We start from the raw sequence: 16,048 nt of genomic DNA, 5'->3' as shown, positions 1-16,048 counted from the left end.
TGGCGGGGATACAAGGTAGGAGGAAGCGGCCCAACAGTCGCAGTTACTGCTCCGGAATGTCTTCTTTTACTACTTTGGTGCCGCGATTTTTTTATTTTTTAAACACGTATGAGTTAGTTTTTAGGTTCAGAACACATAATTAATGGGTAAGTTGTAATACGTGAATTGGAAAAAAATTAAAAGAGCAGGAGTGGCCTGTCAGAAGTGAAACTCATTATCATTGCACCTAAAAACGTTTTGATTCTTATGGAGTTTTAAATTCTTTGTAGGAAAAATAGCTTTTATTTTACTGTTTTCATACTTGATGGTGTGCTTATGTGTGTTTAACGATCTTTATCACAACTGTTTCAGACACCTGTTCAGATAAAGGAATTCGGTGCAGTAAATAAAATTGACTTCTCCCCGGTCCCACCATATAACTATGCTGTCACAGCATCCTCGAGGGTAAGTGGCCTTTCTGAGGCTTTTATGCTGTTCTTCTTCAGCTGGCATGACGCCAGGAGATGTAATTCCCTCTTGTTCTGGCAGATCCACATCTACGGCCAGTACTCCCAGGAGCCCATCAAGACGTTCTCTCGCTTCCGGGACGCAGCGTACTGTGCCACCTACAGGGACGACGGGCGCCTGCTGGCCGCCGGCAGCGAGGACGGCAGCATCTGCCTCTTCGACGTCAGCGGCAAAGCACCGCTCAGGCAGTTCGAGGGTCATACCAAGTAAGGCAGGACTGGTTTGTTTTGTTTGCATTCTGAAGCTTCTGTGCTGCGTTTGCACACCTCAGGCTCATCACACACCGGGTGGTTTCTTAAAGATCGCCTTGTTCCACCCCTCCCACCACAGGGCAGGAACGCCTGCTGCTAGCCCAGGTTGCTCAGAGCCCCATCCAGCCTAGCCTTGAACGCTGCCAGGGAAGGGGCATCCCCATCTTCTCTGGGCAACCCATTCGAGTGCCTCGCCAATATTCAGTATTTACATTAAATTATAGTTGTATGTCTACTTCATGTGCTGCTGAAAGTCTGAGTAGAACTGAGTTACATCGCTTTCAACTGTTTCATGGAGATCTTACTGAAAAGTAGATTTAAATGAAATTTAAAATGGGAGTGAGTTTTTAAAACAGTCTAAATATGAATCAAGTATGTAGAAAAGTAAATACATTTTCTCTTGCACACAGGTGTCTCTTAATATATTGTGTAGATACTGTCTTGTGAGTATGTTGCATTGATAAGCGCATCTTACTTGATGCTGGTAGGAAAAGAGTTCTAAAATATGTCTAAACAAAAACAATGAAGAAAAACTCCAGGAAAAGCAGGAATTGCTTAAAAAACTCCAAAAACAAAACTAAAAAAGTGCATAATGGTAGCATGGGGTGAGGAAGAAATTAAGAGTTCTGATGTATCAGTGAGGAGAAGACAGGCTTCAACAGACTTCTATGCTGTGAAAAATCGATGTGTGTTTTATCTACGTAGAACAAGAAGAATCCCCCTTTCAGTGGGAAATACCCAGACTGACCTTGAGAGTGTTTCTGTTTGCAAATTGTGTGTTCCAATGGCTAGGAACTTCATACCTGTGCTCACCTGCATTTGCATACCTGTGTGTTCTGCCAACACCCGTTGGGATATTACAGTGATAACAATGACTTCAGTAATGATTTTAAAGGGCAAGAAGATTGTTCGAAGCTGCCATACCTGAAATTTGCTGTTATAAAGTGAGGTTTTGTAAGTTCTGATATTAAACACTGCACGTCTAGGTTAGAGTACTTTAATAAACTCTTCATACAAACTAACTCTTCTTGAAACATGAATATATTTTAACTGTGGGTGTTGTGGACTTTGTTTTCTAGGCCAGTTCATCTAGTGGGATTCCTGTCTGATAAATACCGAATATTTTCCGGTGGTGATGATTATTCATCAAAATTGTGGGATATTCCAAGTGCCACAGAAATCATCTCTTACAGTGAACATACTGACTATGTGAGATGTGGCTGTGCAAGTAAAGTGAATGCAGATGTCTTCATAACAGGTTTGATTTTGTTTTTTATTTATACTTCTTTTGGATTGAATTGAAGAAAAATGTTGAAAGATAGTTTTTGATACAGTAGGGTCATATTTATTGTATTTCAGTCATGAAGGATCAGTCTGCCTGTGCAATACCTACTTTATTGTTTCCTTTTTTTGCTTGCTTTTTAAGCTTGACACTGTTGTTCTATAGGAAACTGCAGGAACTGAGTTTTAATATCTTTATGGTTTAGTCTATTAGGGTTAACAGAACTTGTGAAAGAAACTACTGTGAATGTATCCTTTGGCAGGGAGTGACTGAAATGTTGTGCCAAGTTTCTGGAGCAGGACTCTAGTGTGTACAGCCCATAACTGGCACACTCAAAAATGTGAGGTCATGTGGAGTTACTTGGAACTACCTGCATTCGGTTTTCCTAGCAATAGCTTTGTATCAGTCTGTGGAAAACTGTGAAAAAAAACTAGTATTCCTTTTTTCATGAGGCATAAGAAGCTAGGTTTCATCAGGTTGCTTGATATTTATTATTATATATACACTTCATTCATGGAAGTGAAATGAAATGAAAACAAATTACTTTTACAGGCTGACATGTAGCTAGGACTAGAATTAAAAAATTTGTTGCCCCAAGGCTGTAGCCTAACCAAGGTAAGTCACAAGGTGTTTTTACATGTATAATTTAAAACTACTGCTATTAGGCAGCAACTCCTTTAGATGATAGGACACAGCTGTTTTAGTTCTTGAACTAGTTGAAATTATGAAACTGATTTATGCTGATGTTTGCAGGTTCCTATGATCACACTGTGAAACTGTTTGATGCACGAACAAAGAGTAGTGTCATGACGATAGAACACGGCCATCCTGTGGAGAGTGTGCTTCTCTTTCCATCTGGTGGACTTCTGGTATCTGCAGGTAATTCTATAAGAGCAAATAAATATCTTTTCTGTGGTCCTCATTTGATGAATACTTGCTTTTTGTGTGCTGTTTTAGTTTGATAAAGAAGTGGTAAGTGATGTAATAATTGGATTTCTCAAATATCTTCTGTAGGAATCTGCGTTTATGTGGCGGGTGCAAGTAGGGGTCTTTCCTTTTTGTCTTTGTTTTAATATTCTTGTAGTTTCCACTTCCCCCCTGCCCCCAAAATAATTTGTAATAACAGAATGCAGACTCTAATTGGCCCACTTCTTAAGTGAAGGAATTAACATACTTAGCTGTTGAAAGGATGGGACTGTCTTTCTCATCATGTTGACAAGCTTTTTTAGTTTCTTGTTGCTATTCCATCAGAGGTACCATAACCCCATAGTTTAAAGATTTTTTTTTTTATTTGGTAATGAGTATGATTGAGAATGGTTGAATCATTCAGGTCCATTCAGAATGGACTAAAAAAAGAGCAGGCTTGTGCCAGAAGATAGAATGGAAGAGGATGGTGAGTAGGTACAGAAAAATGTTAAGAGGTAAAGGTACTTGTGAAGGAAATACTGCATCACTCTGTGAAAACTTCTTCAGAGAAGCATAAATATGTACATATGTATGTTTTGTGTGCTTCCTCTTCACAGGAGGTCGATATGTCAAAGTGTGGGATGTACTAAAAGGTGGACAGTTATTAGTTTCACTTAAAAATCACCATAAGACTGTGACTTGTTTGTGCCTGAACAGCTCTGGACAAAGGTTATTATCAGGATCCCTGGACAGGTTGGTATATTTTGTGGCTTCATTATGGTTGCATTCTTTAGGACTTTTTTTCTTTGAAAGGTATTATTTCACATCACTGTTAACCTGTGTTGGGCTTTATTTGAGAGTATGTTTTGGGGCCGAGGTACCTACTGTGAAGCTGTCCCTGCTTTTGCAGGGGCCTTGATCTAAAGGGCCTTTTAAAGGTTCCTTCCAATTCAAACTGTTCTATGATTCTAAGATAGAATTTAACCTTTTCCTCTTACTAATCTGAATATCAATAAGGATTGTGTGTGCCATTTGGGAATGCATATGGGGAACTTCTGAATAAGGGTTCAGTTTTTTAAATGTCTAAACTGACCTTTCCAGTCTTTGGAAGTTAACTATTTTTAAGTTTAATACAGTTTAAATATGAAAGTGTACTTTCACTTTTTAAAAGCCTGGGTTTTGTGTCTCTGCTTTTGCTTTTTGTACCCAAGAGTGCTTGTGAATGTGACCTCTTTGCTTTTTTTGTTTGGTTTCAGTTGATGAGTACTGATAGTTGGTGTCTTGTGTCCGAGACCTTAGACATTAGAAATTCAAAGTGATGTGAAATTACACTGGATGTGTTTTCCTCCTCTCTCCTGTATTTCCTAGGCTACCTCAGGCTTTACAATTACATAACACTAGCTTTTGTCCTTCTAAGATAATATTTTCTATTCTGTTTTGTTAAATATTTCATGCTTCCAACCAAATCCTTAAGGGGCAGCTGGATACAAGATTATTTACAGATTTACTCCCAGATATGCTAGTAGATCTTGTATTTAAAATTTAAGAACAGATTTGAAGAGATGCTGTCTTAGTGTTTTCCTAATATGCATTTCTGAATTCAAACAATCACTATGCCCGCCTTCAATTTCTTCTTCTGTTCTTGCCCCATTTTCACCTTTTTTGAGGTAAGAACACTCCTGACTTGACTTGTGGACACCTTTTAACAGAACATTACTGTTGCAGGAGTAATACCTAAGAAGCTCAGTGGTAGTCTGAGGAATGCATTGTATTAATTCTCAGTTTCCTTGAATGATCTGTAGAAGATGAGAGTGATGAAGTTCTGTAAAGTGACTACAGTAAATCTCTACTAACAGCTTTTTTATCTTCGCTCTTCCATGTAGGCATGTGAAGATTTACAGTACTACATCCTACAAAGTGGTCCACAGCTTCAACTATGCAACATCAATCCTCAGTCTTGCGTTGTCGGTAAGCACATTAGAAGTCTTCCTAGACTAGAAGTGAATTCCTGATACCTTTTAAGTCACTGAAGTAAATAATTGTTGCTTTCACGGCTACTGGGTGTTCCAGAAGAATGCTGTACATGCAAAGTAGGGTTGAATATGTTTCTCCTGAGTAACAAACACAAAGAGTTTTTAAGCATAATAGATTCAAATACCACGTTACCTGACTAGATCAGTGCAATGTCTTGTGTTTATTAATGACACTGTACTTCATAGGGAAAATACTCACTTTAGAAGGGAGGTCCTTTGACTTTAAGACGATTGTGCTCACCTTTTGCCTTTCAGGAATGCTGTGAGTCCTTTCACATGGCAGCAATAAAGAGAAGTAGGTTAATTTGTTGAGGAATTCAGAATAGGATGTAAACTTGCTTTAAAAGTTGGTGTCAGGTTGGTCTGAGGAAGAAAGAAGAAGGTTGTGAGCAGAAACAAATTTGTTTGTCAAGGCATGTCTTGGAAGCAGACAGCAGAGACTCTTACTTCTCAGAAGCACTTGATTTCCAGTGGATAAGTTATGTGCTGGCCAGAAATTTGGAGGCTAGCACTAGTTTTTAAGCAATACTGTTGTCATGTAGTACCCATTATGTAGCTTCTGAGGGACATGTGAATGGGCCTGTGGGGGATCTTTACTACCTTTGCTACTTTACTATTGTCCTGCTCTGTTGGAATGTAGGGGAAGGTATGTGTGGGGAGTGTCTTCATTTCCTACTGTATTACTTAGGGAGCTGAGCTAAAATAAACTAGGATTTTTTTCTTTTGAAGTGAAGAATCCATAGTCTTTTAAGACCCTGTGGCATCTTCAAAATATGCAATACCTGTAGTTTAGCATCTCTAGACCATGTATAATACATCTTTTGAAGCATAATCTTGTGTTCTGTTGACTAAGCTGTTTGAATTTTAAATGGTCATATGAGAACATTGTAATGCCTTTACTGAGTCAAATCAGAGGTTGGTCTAGTTCCAAATGCTGCTTCCAGCTGTAGCCAGCCATAAGGAAGTGCATATAGAAAACTAAATGCAGGGCAAGTGTGTTTATATTCTCACAAATTCCATTTTCATGATGAGAAATGAATTCATCAAAGTGTAGTTTCAGTGTAATTCAATTAATTACTATTGCATAAGCCTGTTCAGTCTCTCCTTTAGCTTGATTAAACTTGAAACCTTGCCTAGATTCCTTGATAAGGAGTTCCACATTTCTGATACTTGTGTGAAGGATTGCTCCCTATTGTTCCACTTGAATCTTCATAACCTTCAATTGATGCCCTTAAATGAGCCATTCATCAGCTGATCTCCATCTATTCCTGTCATAATTCTGTAGGCTTTTATTATATCATATAATCGTAGAATGGCTTGGGTTGGAAGGGATATTAAAAGGTCATCTAGATTCAGCCCCCCTGCCCTGGGCAAGGACACTGCTAGACCAGGTTGCTCAAAGCCCCATCCAGTCTGGCCTTGAACACTTCAAGGGATGGGGCATCCACAATTTTTCTGGGTGAAATTTATACCTGCTTAGTTATATAAGTGAAATTACATATACCAATGACTGGTGTTTTGAACAACTTTCAGTTATTTCTCAAAATCCTGCTGTTCCATGATAGCTTTGCTTTCTCATAGGTTCTGTTCATGCCTGCTGTATGGTACCTAATAGCCAAAGGTAGTTGTATGCTGTTGGAAAAAACAAAACCTTATAGTCACAGAAGGGTGTTAATGCATAATTGAGCTTGATTCACTACTTAGTCTATAATGTTGCTTATGAGCATAGCCTGGGAGCTGTCCCTGCCTTGAACAAAGTATTCAATCATGGAACCTCAAAGAGGTGCATTCTACATTAAGTCATCTATGATACTGTGATTGGAACCTTGTAATGAAACATAAACCTATAAAAATGTGTATGATAGAGCACATATATGCATGATAGAGCACAGATAAACACTGGGTCCTAACTCTGTGATTTCTTTGTGCTAGCCTGAAGATGAAACCATAGTTGTAGGCATGACCAATGGGGTGCTAAATGTTAAACACAGAAAACCAGAAGAAAAGAATGAAAATTCTCAAAAGAAGAGACAACCAGCATATAGAACGTATGTGAAAGGAAGAAGTTACATGCCAAAGCAGGTATGATGTGGTAAGAAAATACGTGCTGAAACATTTTTGAAAAATTGGTTTATTTGAATGTGCTAAATTGGAGAAAGGGAAGGGAGGGAATATATGAAATTATTCATGGTGATGTATCTAATCCATTATTTGAGTGTGTGTGTATTTGTCTTACTGTGAACTAATTTTTTAATTCTAGGAAGATTTCTGTGTCAGTAAACCTGTAAAACGTGTTTTGAGAAAATACGATAAGCTGCTGAGGAGCTTTCAGTCTTCCAAGGCTCTTGATGCGGTACTGGAGGTGCGGCATTGGTTTTTCTACTTGTCAGAGTTTTGTGCTGTCCACTGATGTTTATTTTCCCTGTATGTCATACTAGTTTTATTTTAGCGTATAACTAGAAAGGAGTCTAAGTTGGGTTCTGTTTTGGTTTTGCTGACACCAGTGTTGTGTGTAAAGATGTTGCTTTGGTACTAAACTCTTCTTATATATGTGTCCAGCCACCCATCATGCTTCATACCCCTGAAGTCACGGTTGCAGTCATGCAGGAACTGCATCGCAGAGGAACACTGAGAAGTGCACTTGCAGGCCGAGATGAGAAGCAAGTTAATCTCCTGCTTACCTTTGTGGCAAGGTATTATTTTAACATGAGCTCCCTCTGACTATTTTGACACTTCTGTTTCCTAATAACTTGCCACAGTTTCAACAGATTACTGGTAGAACACTGGTACTCCTGAAATTTCACATGCCTTTTCCATTGTGATACCAAGGTTTTGGGATAGGTTTGGAACAGTTTGCCTGTTAGCACAGAATGGTTTTGCTGATGAGCTATTCTACTTCTTTGCCAGACACTCTACCCTTAGTCTGTTATTTTCTGTCTCCATGATGAAAATTTGTGTTTTTATGTACTTAAGGCTTTTTGACACTCCTCCAGCCCCCGCTGGCTTCCTGAAAGGAAGAGGGTAAATACCACATATGTGGGTTTTTTTGACTTGCATCTCTGACTGCTGTTCCGTGATGTCTCTTCATCAAGAAAAATTTGTCTCTGTGCCTGTGTGAGAAAGCTGCTTGTTGGTGGTGGAGTACAGTTGACAAAACTAGTAAAATAGGAATGTCTTCTAATTTTGCAGGCGTGTGATTGAGCCTAGATTTACTCCTGTGCTGGTTATTGTTGCTGATATGATCACTGGTAAGACAATACAAAAAAGATTCTCAAAGCCATATAGCTAGCTTGCAAATAAGATTGAAAGTGCTACATTTTTAAGAAACCAAACCTTCATGGCTCTGTTTATATCTGTGGGCTGAGTGTCAAGAGAATGATCCAAAAAAGAGATATTTCCAGATAACTTTGACCATAGTCAGGATTTGATTTGCACAGGCTGCAGGGAAGCTCCTTGTGGTCTCTAAGTACCTTTGAGACTTCATGTTTCTGGGTTTACATAGTACAAATAGCTTCCTCTTATTTAGTGATGTAAAAATAGTATTTGAGGTCATAAAAGCTTCTGTTTCTGTGATTTTGGCATACTGCTGCTGTAAGTACATACAGCTTATGCTTTCAGAACAGACAACATTAAAGTTGTCTTATTTTTTAGAATGTTGGACTTCTGCTAGAATCCTTAAATGTATCTCTAACTAGCTAATATAATTTTTGCCTTTTTATACATCTATGGATTCCTAACTGATATTTTTCTTTATAGACATTTATCAGCCTGTGGTTGGGCAGTCAGCAATAGTTGATAAACAGTTCTTGAAACTCCAGCAAGCTATTGGAAAAGAAATTGACTATCAAGAAGAGCTACTAGAAGTTTTGGGAATGATGGATACACTGTTTGCTACTTTTACTAAGAAAAGAGATACGTGTCTAGAAGAGAACAAAAGTAATGGTGTCACGGAGATCATTGAAACAAATAGGAATTACTGACACCCATCTCAACAAATTGTCACAATTGTGAACTTGAAAGACATGACCTGTTCTGGTAATTTCTTATAATAGTGACTTTCAAAATAAGCCTATGTTGAAGTTCTGTCTTTTAAACTGTGTTGCTGAATAGGCTTGATTACTGAAGATAGAGAAAGAGGACATTTTCAAAATTGCCCATGCAATATTTTTCAAACAGTTTAGTTTTAAAGTTTTGTTTCAGAGTTACATAACTTCTTACATTTACATGGGGATTTACATGGCCTCGTTTTTGGTAGCAGCAGGGCTGCATGGGTGGCTTCTGTGAGAAGCTGCCAGAAGCTTCCCTCATGTTTGGCAGAACCAATCCCTGGTTGCTCCAAAGATGGACATGCTGCAGGCCAAAGCTGGGTCAACTAGAAATGGGGATAACAAAGTTATTGTGCAGTTGTAATTGTGGCCAGAGAAGAGCAGAGTGGGAACATGTGAGAAGAACAACCCTGTGGACACCGAGGTCAGTGAAGAAGGAGGGGCAGGAGATGTTCCCGATGCTGAGATTCCCCTCCAGCCCATGGTGACACAGCCCTGCCCCTGCAGCCCATGGAGATCCATGGGGAATGCAGAGATCCACCTGCAGCCCATGGAGGAGCCTGTGCTGGAGCAGGTGGATGCCTGGAGGAGGCTGTGACCCCGTGGGAGACCCATGGAGAGAGGGGCCCTGCTCCCAGGCTGGAGCAGCCTGCCCTTGGAGGACTGCAGCCGTGGAAGCGTGACCACAGCAGTGTGGGGAGGACTGTTGCCTGTGGGATGACCCACACTGGAGGAGTTCATGGAGATCTGTCTCCATGGGAGGGGAGCCCACAGTGCAGGAGGGGAAGGACTTCTCCCTGAGCAGTGGGAGAAGCCTCAGGTCATGGACTGACCATAACCCCCATTCCCTGTCTTCCTGTGCCACTGGGGGAGGAGGTAGAGCTGGGAAGGAGGGAGGGGGTGAGGGGAAGATGTTTTTAAGGGTTTATTTTACTTCTCATTGTCCTGCTCTAATTTTGTTTAGTAATAATTAATATATCTTAGTTGAGCCTGTTTTGCCCGTCATGGTATTCGATGAGTGATCTCTCCCACTCCTTATTTCAACCCATGCATCCTTTGTTATATTTTCTCTGCCCGGTCCAGCTGCAGAGGATTGAGTGAGGGGCTTTGGTGGCTGCCTGGTGTGTGGCCAGCACCAGCCCACTACAGTTGTGTGTCCAGTACTGTCAGCAGTCAACAATTTTCAGTTTTTATTTACCAGAAAATAATTGGTTGTGTAATTTTAATGTGTCACTGTCTTTATTTAAGGTTAATATCCGATCTCACATCCTTGAAAATACAAAGAAAACAGCATACACATTTGATAACACTTCACTACATTGTTTTTTCTCTCCCTGCTTCATCTCCATTTAAGAGTTTCACGAATTCACAGCACACAGCAGAATGATTCAAGAAGTGCATGCTTAGGTATATTGAAAAAGTTTAGTTTACTTTTTTAATGATGCGTATGTATTTATGAGTTACAGTTTTTCTAGAAAATAGGTAATACTTCTAAATGGGAATTAATTTGAATTAAATTAATGTAATGAGTAAAGTACCAATGAGAAAATATCAAGTTAAATATCAAAACTCAATTTTGTGTAATTCTGCCACTTTCAATGTGCAGTAGATGGAATTTGAGTCTATTGTTTGAATGCTAGGGTAATGGTTTATTTTAACTTCAGGCGGGGCTGGATCAGTATGAATGCAATGGAAAGAGGTGTGCCAAAGGCTGTTGAGTACATGTAGTATGACATTAGGGTAGAACTTTGTTCTTAACCTGTTCTATGGCTTGAATTCTCCTATAGGCCTGGAATTTGGTATGTAATAGGAATTTCTTGCAAAATTAATTTGCTCATGTAAGACATTGAAAGGCAGATATAAGTGGTAGAAATAGCTAGAAAAATTTTGCAAGTTCTACCTAAAATCTTAACAATTGTGACTGAAAAACATGGAATGCTGTTAGGTCTGCCCTTAAATTGGGATGTGAACAATGTATGTTCCTGACTACTATTGTTACTGGTTTTGAATAGTTAGAATGATAACAGGTAATGATGAGGAGCAAACTTCAAACTTCTAGTTTGCTTACTTAGCTAATATTTATTTTTTATTTTGTTTGTGTTAATAGACCTGGAACTTCTTCTGTCTTTTAGGAAATCAGTGTACTTCTTTTAATTGTGTGACTTAATCAGGCAATAGCACTTAGATTTCACACAGAATTAATTTTCGGAGTGGAGATGCAGGGGATGCTTATCTTGGAGCCTCCTTATTCTGTGAACTAGTACTGCTTGGAGTTGAAGGAGCACATTTCTCTTGGCAGCTTAGTTTTTTTTCTATGGCTTGAAAGCCACTAACCTTGACATAAAACATACTCTTAGTTCTTACTGACAGTATTCATGTCTATCGTATGTATCCATTTCAGTGCTTTAAGGTTTGATGTGTGGCTAGAAGAAGCATAGGAAAATGTTAGATTAAAATAGAGATTAGTTGGATCTAAAGTAGAGAGAGATGGATTTGATGGTTGGACTCTTAAGTGGATGAGAATTTGGTTGGTTGTTTGCATCCAGAGGGTAATGCTCAAGGGCTCAATGTCCAGTTGGAGATCAGAGATATGTCAGCAATGTCCCTTAGGAATCCATATTGGAACCAGTACAATTCAGTGTCTTCATCAGTCGCATGGACAGTGGGATCCTCGGCAGGTTTGCAGATGACACCAAGTCAAGTGATGCAGCTGACACACATGAAAGGTGGGATGCTGTTCAGAGGGACCTGGACAGACTTGAAGAGGGGCCCATGTGAACCTTATGAGGTTCAATAAGACCAAGTGCAAGGTGCTGCACGTGGGTCAGAGCAGCCCTGGTACCAGCACAGGCTGGGGATGAACAGACCCCAGGAGCCCTGCCCAGAAGGGCTTGGGGGTGCTGGTGGCTGAGAGGCTGCCCATGAGCCAGCCATGGGCACTCCCAGCCCAGAGAGCCACACGTGTCCTGGGCTGCATCCAGAGCAGTGTGGGCAGCAGGGCCAGGGAGGGGATTCTGCCCCTCTGCTCTGCTCTGCTGAGATCCCACCTGCAGTGCTGCATCAGCTCTGGGCTCCCAGCACAGGAAGGACATGGAGATGTTGGAGTAGTCCAGAGGGGGGCCATGAAGATGATCAGGAAACTGTAGCACCTCACCTATGACGACAGGCTGAGAGAACTGGGTTACTCAGCCTGGGGAAGAGACAGCTCCAGGGGGACATTATCGTGGCTTTTTTTGGCACTTTGAGGGAGCTGATAAGAAAGATGAGGACAGAATTTTTAAGTAGGCCCTGTTGTGATAGGACAAGGGGTAATGGTTAAAATGTAAAGGGTAGATGTAGACTAGACATATGGAAGTTTTTTACAATGGGGTTGGTGAAATGTTGGAACAGGCTGCCCAGAACTGGTAATTGCTCCATGCTTGTAAGCATTCAATGTCAGGCTGGATGAGGCTTTGAGCAACCTGATCTAGTTGAAGGAGTGCTCTGCTTATTGCAAGGTATTTGACAAGATCTTAAAAGGTCCCTTCCAACCCAATTTGTTCTATATATCTGTATGTCATGGCAATTTGATGCATTACAATGTTTGCTATTCATGTTTTCTTTCAAGTGAGTTTGCCAAGGTAGATGTGGAGACAAATGTGAGATATTCTCTACACAAATCAAAATGGAATGAAAATATGATAACATAAATGCCATTTAAGATCTTGATGTCTAAGAAGACTAATAAAATGAAATTTGGAAGACTTTGGAAGACATTTGGAATGACTGATGAGTTGTTTTAAGCTCCACTGGATTTCCTGCCTCTGCATTGAAATTTAATATTTGTTCAGGTGGCAAACTTGCCAGACATATCTGTTCATTGTGAATGTAAGTTTTTGTTCTGAAAAATAATTATTTTTTCCCATTTAATAAGATTTTTTTACATTATGCAAGTTCTTCAATACCGACATAACTAAGTTACAGAGGAGCTAGAACAAGATACTGTTATTACCAGTGTAGAGCCTGTTGTTCATTTTCTGGTTTTATTTAATTACAATATTAATATAAGGCTTTATTTTTTTTTCCTTTTGAAGTAGGCTGCAACTTGAATAAAATAGGAAAAAAAGTTCGAGATAAGAGTTTGTAGTGGTCTCTTGTGCTGGTGAATGTTTGAAATGCTTTACAGCAGTGCCAAGCATACATACGTTTGTACAACAAGTTAGAAAGTAATTATTTATATGAAAACATAATTATTTTTCCAGCAGTTATTTTTCCATCTTATGCTCCAGAATCTAGTATTTTTAACTATTAAGATGGAATGTAATAAATTGGAATACTTCAAATGGTTAATCGTGCATTGTATTGGAGGGGATGTAGTGCTGGATGTCCTGTTTTGGGAAAGGATATTAATCGGTTTATATGGGGAAGAGAGCAGTTATTGCACATGGCATCATCCTTGACTTGTAGGTAATTTGGAAATAACCAGGTTGAGTTGTCTTGAAATATAGTTAATAAATGACCTTGCCACAGCACAGTTACAGACAAGAAGCATGTCTGTTATTATTCTTTTAATGTACTTTTAATATAGAACATATTTGCAGCTCTTTGTTGCAAAGAATACCTCCTTACCCTGAATATTCTCGTGGCTCAGGAGCAGTGTGTAATCAGAAAAGAGGCTTTTCTAAAGAAATGCAACCAGAATTAGACTGGTATTTAAAAAGAATAGTGAATTAAAACTTCCCTGTCCTGTGCTCAGGCATCTGAATTACATGAGAGAAATAGATGAGCTGGTTGGTCATTCTTCTACTTTTATCAAGGTTTCAACTGAACATTCCCTAACAAAGACAGTGATATCTTCCCTGGACTAATTCTGCCAATAAGTGAAACTTTTATTGCTAGATCACGTATACATTCTAATTTCTTGAGGGTACTTCAACAGATAGGCTTGAAGACCATGCTGCTAGAATTTACTAAATTGTATTGTTTGAGTTGTTCAAGGCTGAGTAACTAATGATGTGAAAACTTTTGGTATTTTAGAAAATACTAAAATACTTATTGTCTAACATTATGATTAAGCTATGTAGAGTGTTTAAAAGATTAGAAAGTGAAGCAAACTTATAAAAATGAAAATCAGAGATAACTGGTCCATTACTTGATGGGCTCAGTTACCTCACAAATAGGGATGTAGACAGAGCAGAGGCATTTAATGCCTTCTTCACTTCTATCTTCAACACAGGTCATAGGCTGTGGATCCACAGAGGTCTCTCCAAGAAGGCCATGACTAGAGAGACAGTGAACTCCCCAGATGACTCTGAACTTGTCTGAGGCTTCTTCAGCTAGATGTGCATAAATTTATGGGCCCCAAAATTTATGGGCCCCAAAGAGATTCATCCCAGAGTACTGAAAGAAGTGGCTGATGTTGTTGCAGGATCTCTCTCCCATACTACTCAACTACCTTGGCAGTCTGGAAAGGTCCCAATCTACTTCAAGTGGCAAATAGTGTCTCAGTTCTCAAGCAAGGTGAGAAGGAATGTTGGTAATTATTGTCTCACTGCAGTGCTTGGTAAAATTATGGATAATGTAATCCAGGAGTGACTGAAAAACAATGGAGTGACAATGCAGTCATTGATCAGCAAGGGCTTATGAGGGGAAGGTCCTCCTTGACATATTTTATTTCCCTTTATGTCAAGCTCCACCATCTAATTAATGATGGAAAGCCAGTGGATGTGGACTATAGTATTGTAAGTTCACTTGGGGAAGATTCTCCAAGCTGTGGCACTTGGGGATCAGCGTGGAGTTAGAAGAGGAAGAAGAGTAGGAAGAGTAGTAGTAAGAAAGTACTAAGTAGTAGTAATACTTAGCTCAAGAAAATGACTCACTGCCTCTTTGCCAATGATACTTTCCATTTTGTAACATTACTTTGTATGTGTGTGTTGAAAGCTAAACATTCATCTAAACATTCAGATTATTATTAATTAAGGTAGTAGTTGTCAAATAAGATTCTTTCCCTTCAGCTGTTTTCAATAGCCAGTATATTCAAGCAGAAACCATTTGGGACATTGTGAAAAACTGAGTAACGCTACCCAGTGACATAGAAGCCCTAGGCAACAGTAATTTGACTGATGCTTGGATGTTCTATGAATCAGAAGACAGTCTCTGCAGTGTATATTTTTTTTCCTTTGTTACTTGAATGTGATTTATAAAAACTTACTTGTCCTAAGTTTTGCTGGATACATAGTCCAACGCATACGAAAAGCTTGCCTAAGTCCTTATTTCCATGATAGAAATTCAGGAGGAGGTTTCCTCTGGAAATGAGGCCTGATAGTATCTTATAATAATATTACATTGTTACATTGGAAACTATGTAAATTAACTTTTAGATAATAATTCTTGTATTTTTTTCAGTTGTCAGCATTTGCCATTGACATCCTAGGTCTACAGCTGCTGCAGATGTGCCTATGTTTGTATTCTTTCCAAGGATAACATGCAGGTGGATAGCCTGCTATATTCAGTGGTGAGTGAATGTAGCAACTGAAGTAAAGCAATCCTTATGTATGCTTCCAGTAAAGTATGCTGAGGCTGGATGTAGAGGAAAGGTGCTATAAGATAGTTGCAAGCCATCCCTAACCTGGCTGCACCCCATCAACCTGTACCTCTTTTCCTTCTGGCAAGTTTAACTTTCCAAAGGCCTGATCATCCCATAAATCAGTAGGTTCTCTCTGTAATTTTGGAGTTGTGGACTTTTGTCCCTGCTTCCTTGCACAGATGATTTTGTATGTGATCAGCCACAAAAAGCAAAAACAATGAAAAGTTTTGAAGTTTAGAAATGAACGCATACCTATGTAAAGCCATTAAATTCTTGCTGAAAGACATGGGATGGTAATGGGGTTTTACTGGCTTCTTTCTCTCCTTTAGGGTTTTGAGAAGTAACTCACTTTTCCACAGAAATGAGAGGGGAACACATCTTTAAAGCAAAAATATTGATATGAACGAGTCAGTTGAGTCAGGCACGTTCCCCTCCTCCTGCAGGTGAAAACACAAAAC

General features: G+C 39.4%; 1 protein-coding gene and 1 long non-coding RNA gene across 2 annotated transcripts; both read left to right on the top strand.

Annotated features, from left to right (window-relative positions):
• Positions 1–6: 6 nt before the first annotated feature.
• UTP15 (UTP15 small subunit processome component) lies at positions 7–10,329 on the top strand. Its single transcript, XM_005428278.3, has 12 exons — positions 7–15; positions 352–444; positions 529–713; positions 1,838–2,016; positions 2,794–2,919; positions 3,564–3,699; positions 4,830–4,914; positions 6,912–7,061; positions 7,240–7,341; positions 7,539–7,672; positions 8,169–8,227; positions 8,736–10,329. The coding sequence occupies exons 5-12, from the start codon at positions 2,847–2,849 to the stop codon at positions 8,957–8,959; spliced, it is 963 nt and encodes a 320-aa protein (XP_005428335.2). The 5' UTR covers positions 7–15; positions 352–444; positions 529–713; positions 1,838–2,016; positions 2,794–2,846; the 3' UTR covers positions 8,960–10,329.
• A 1,675-nt stretch (positions 10,330–12,004) lies between these two features.
• Positions 12,005–15,839, top strand: LOC115948688. Its single transcript, XR_004082480.1, has 3 exons — positions 12,005–12,892; positions 14,241–14,524; positions 15,410–15,839. It is a non-coding gene; the product is annotated as an uncharacterized LOC115948688 (long non-coding RNA).
• The last annotated feature ends 209 nt before the right edge of the window (positions 15,840–16,048 follow it).

This window comes from Geospiza fortis, unplaced genomic scaffold (assembly GCF_000277835.1).
Source record: "Geospiza fortis unplaced genomic scaffold, GeoFor_1.0 scaffold246, whole genome shotgun sequence".
Classification (NCBI taxonomy): domain Eukaryota; kingdom Metazoa; phylum Chordata; class Aves; order Passeriformes; family Thraupidae; genus Geospiza; species Geospiza fortis.
This window is presented reverse-complemented; position numbering and strand designations above follow the sequence as displayed.

Excerpts from the sequence above, each read along its gene's own strand:
- UTP15 (XM_005428278.3), top strand. The coding sequence starts at position 2,847 with ATGACGATAGAACACGGCCATCCTGTGGAGAGTGTGCTTCTCTTTCCA. Across the intron at positions 4,915-6,911 it reads TCCTCAGTCTTGCGTTGTCG|CCTGAAGATGAAACCATAGT; the intron begins GTAAGCACATTA and ends TCTTTGTGCTAG. Across the intron at positions 7,062-7,239 it reads GAAGTTACATGCCAAAGCAG|GAAGATTTCTGTGTCAGTAA; the intron begins GTATGATGTGGT and ends TTTTAATTCTAG.